Raw genomic sequence first — 4,131 nt, forward strand, 5'->3', positions numbered from 1 at the left:
CCACAACGCAGCACAAATTTGGGTACTTGTCGTCGTTATTGTGTAGTTTTTGTTTGATTTACCCACGTTTAGAGTGTCTGGATAAGCGATACCGTAGCGTCAGAATGCCGCGGTAAGTGGGAGCGCATGCATGGAATATTGTTGCGCTTTGCAGTGACTGATGAGACAGTACTAGTATTGTATCATCAAGCTTTATTGAAACGACAAAAAGTACAGTCAATTTTGTATGGCCAACTTTAAACTGCAACGAAAAAAGAAAGAATACAGAGTATATCTTACAATTCTACTAATTAAACATTATGATATGATTCTACTAATTATCGGTGAAAAGTGTACAGTAGTTCTCTTCCATAGTAACGTTATATGATAGTACAGATTTTCAAGGGCAAATCTACTAGTACAAACGTTACACTATGTTGTGAATTGTCCATTCAGGTTGGTTGTACAAGAATATATGTAATCAGGTGTGGCTTTTTTTCTAATCAACAAACAAAAAGGATCTTCCTTTTACTCTGGGCGGCAGTACATGAAATTACACAAAGGAAATACTAATTATTGTATTCTATTCTATTTTCTACTGGAGGAAGAGGATACACCACCAGGACTGTTGTGCAGACAGGTGGGGTTGTGCCTTGATAGAGGGTGTCAATTTGACAGTGCTAAATTCATTATTGGTCGGGTGCTCGAACTCAACTAATTCCACAAAGTCTGGCCTGTCAGAGAACGCAATAGTCAACTGGCTACAAAGGTGGCATCAACAGACACCAAGGAGAGGATAGCAAAGTCACGTACAAGAAGTGTTACTGTGACAGAAACACCAGCTTTATGTATGATTAGGCTATTTGGGACAATATTGTAACTATTAAACTAAGTGACAATTAGAGATATTATTATACCAACCATGAGTTCAAACATTGTATTTCATGACAGACATGAATAAGTTTTTATGACTTTTCAGACACCACGTCATGGTATATGCTGTGTAATTTAGTAATGCACTGTACTACAGTTAACCAGAATATTAGATAATCATAAACTGATTAGTTTATGTGGAAAATAAATGGGACGTTAAGTTTATAACAGACGTATAATGACTGCAATTGCTGCATCCTTTTTTCAGACAAAAAGCATGCAAAAAATTTAGATATGCAAAACAGACTCCGTGCAAACAGACAGTCGCTAATTAGCTTTGTTCATCAATATAATGTATTAGCTGATTAACTCTAAGTATAAAAACAGAATGCGATCCTTTTTGTCTGAATACAATGTGCATACATTTATATGTATTTGTAATGATAATGTAATTGCAGTGCAGCCATGATATCCAATTGGATTTTTTTTTTAAATTGCACTTCGCTAAAAACGGCTAATAAGCATATCTTGGTAAAGAGTTAAAAGTGTAGTACAGTTTGTTTGGAGAGGTCTGCTTGTATGAAGATTAGTTATGCTTGTGACAACCTTGAATAAGTGCAGTAATTGCCCTTGCCTTGTGTAAATAAGCAGGAAAACTTTAATCATAACCACGCTATTGTCTGCTGTGGGTACGTAATACCAACGTTTAGGGTCGCATAACGTGTTGCATCTGTAGAAAATTTCCGTTTGTGACATAATTTTCTTTTCTTGAAGTAAAACGGTGCTTGCTTTGTTAATGTGTGAAACATTAGCATGCTGTGTGCGTGTTGTAATAAGAAATAAAAGTTTGATTACCGTACAGTACTCACATTGGATTTTTCAAGTTCAATTTTGGAAAAGTCCATTTTTGCATAAAGGGGAGAGCGGAGTGAAAATAGCTGAATTTGCTCCTAAGCAAATACCGGCCTTTCTAGTTTTAGTAACGTAAACTGAGTTTAAGGGTGTCCCTACCAAAATCCTCGACCACTTCGGAGAGGTAATCCCCCGCAACTGTGATGGTTGCTACAGGTGCTTTCAAAACATGCATAAACAAACACTCCTTCGTGTCATGGTGAATTAGAGGAATACAATGTATGAAGATGCATTGAAATATGCTGTATTTGCTGCCAATGGATTTTTTTGACCCTGAGCACTGTTGTTTGATTCTTACAGACATTTGCTCTTAAGTTAAGGAGTAATGGGGTGTGCGAAAACTATGATTGTGTGATGCAGTTAACAAAGGACACGGTGTAGGCAAGGACGTTATATATCACAAGGACCTTATATCACGTCCTTGGTGTAGGGAAGTAGATTGGCTTCTTTTTATAGAGCTTTTAAGAAGAGATGTAATTAACTGGGCGAGGAGATGGACAAACACGGTGTCCTTGTCCAAAGAGACCAAGTAACGTAGCTTCTCATGAAGGAAAAAGTTCGAGGATAAAGCTTTTGCGATACTCGCCTCTACCCTAATCAAATGCACTAAAATATGGATGTTTGGAGTACCAAAAATGACCTTATTACATGGAAAGAGCATTCGTACCTATAGGACGAAACAGTGTTGGACACAGGCAGGAAAAATTTCGGCACTTTCTTTTGGTGGCTAGTTCACGTAAGCAGGCCTAGTGATCGTTTCATGATTTTACTATCACAATGAGTTTCATATCATAGGAAAAGAATTACAGAAGCTTTTGAATGATATGTAATACATTGTAGTCGATACAGAAACAGCGTAATATAATGAAACCAAGTTAGTTCTCAAACACTTTCTGACAAGTTCTGATACAGACACAGCATAACTCTTACATTATTTCATATTTCAAGAAAGAACCTCAATAGTAAACAATTCATGGTAAATAATTCATTCGTTTTAGCTGATAGTTTAAAAGTGTTGTAGTTCATCAATCATACATTTCACACAGACATTCTGGGGCTTTTGCAATAGAACCTCGTTGCAAATAAAAATGGACTTCTTTTGCACATCCACACATATGTATAAGTTGAGTTACTTATAATCAAATCCGTAATAATTTTCATTTTAGGACATATATCTGTGCCATCTAGCCCAAACTGGAAGGGTTCGTCACTGGCTATTTTGTGCTTTCCATGTGCCGTTTTCTGATGGAGTCGAGCTTCCTTTGAAGACAAGAGCTATCTAGATGTCGACGTCCATGACATAACATTACGGCTTGCCACTAAATTATTAATAGGAAAGGTGTGTTTGCGACCACTCTCCACAAAAGACTTGGTGTGCTTATTTGTCACAAGCTTTTGCTGTGAGGTATCCATGACAGCACTGACGTCAAGGGATAGCCAGACCAGAAATATTTCTCGTGATATGGTAATTTTATTGTCGACATGGCCATGGTACAAAAAATCCAGGTACAGGTACGGTCCAGGTCCAGAGGATCCGGGCCTGAACATGAGCAGAATTATCTGTGAAAACTTGTGAATGAGCGATACTAAAAAAATGGTCAATTTCCCTACAGAGGATTCTGTTTGGTGGGGTATCCGATGTCCATTGACGTTTTAAAATCCTATCCGAGTCATGTAAGCAACACATACTGCCTCTGTTTTAGACCAAGTGTGACTGCAGAAGCCTGGTATAGATGACTATCAACTCTCATAGATCCTCTACTTCGCTCTTGTTCTTTTCTTGGATCTGTAAGTCCCAAAACTAGGGAGGCCCACACCACTTTCTAAGTCTCAAATTGACATGTTGGCCATGTTTAAGGTACATTTTTGAAGCAATAAAAATATCTACGTAAAAAATGATTTGATTTTCGCAATATATATAATAGAAACATCATTCAGTGTAAGTTTCATCCACCTATCTTTCCTATTTCGTGAGTTATGGCGGTTTAAAAATCGTAAAAATTCGTCGCGCGCCCATTATTTACGTCCCGTCCCGCACCGGGTCAGATTTCCGCCCGTTTTACCCACCCGCGAAATGGAATCGTCCAACTCAACAAAAATGTTATCCTACATTTGATTGGTTTGCGAGCCTTCAAAACAACCCAGACAGCCAATGAGAGGGGTTGTTCTTAAAGAAAACACATCTGAGCCGCCAATACCCAGCTTGCAGCGTTTTTGAGCGGGAATTACGTGTAGAAAGGGAAGGTCAAAGAAGGTACGTCTCTGTTTTCATCTCAATTTATACTGATAACAAAATAGTTGAAATTTCATTTTTTGTGTGTTGTTAGTTAACAATATAAGGTACATTTTGTGAAAGTTTGTTGTTTT

General features: G+C 37.7%; 1 protein-coding gene across 1 annotated transcript in view; it reads left to right on the top strand.

Annotated features, from left to right (window-relative positions):
- The first annotated feature begins 3,246 nt into the window (after window positions 1–3,246).
- The window catches only part of LOC118408017 (dedicator of cytokinesis protein 7-like), a 6,152-nt gene continuing 5,267 nt past the window's right edge, over window positions 3,247–4,131 (top strand). Inside the window, exon 1 of the mRNA XM_035808630.1 lies at window positions 3,247–3,276. Within this exon, the coding sequence (XP_035664523.1) occupies window positions 3,247–3,276 (30 nt within the window). The remainder of the gene's footprint in view (window positions 3,277–4,131) is intronic.

This window comes from Branchiostoma floridae, unplaced genomic scaffold, assembly GCF_000003815.2.
Source record: "Branchiostoma floridae strain S238N-H82 unplaced genomic scaffold, Bfl_VNyyK Sc7u5tJ_1540, whole genome shotgun sequence".
In the NCBI taxonomy this organism is placed as follows: Eukaryota; Metazoa; Chordata; class Leptocardii; order Amphioxiformes; family Branchiostomatidae; genus Branchiostoma; species Branchiostoma floridae.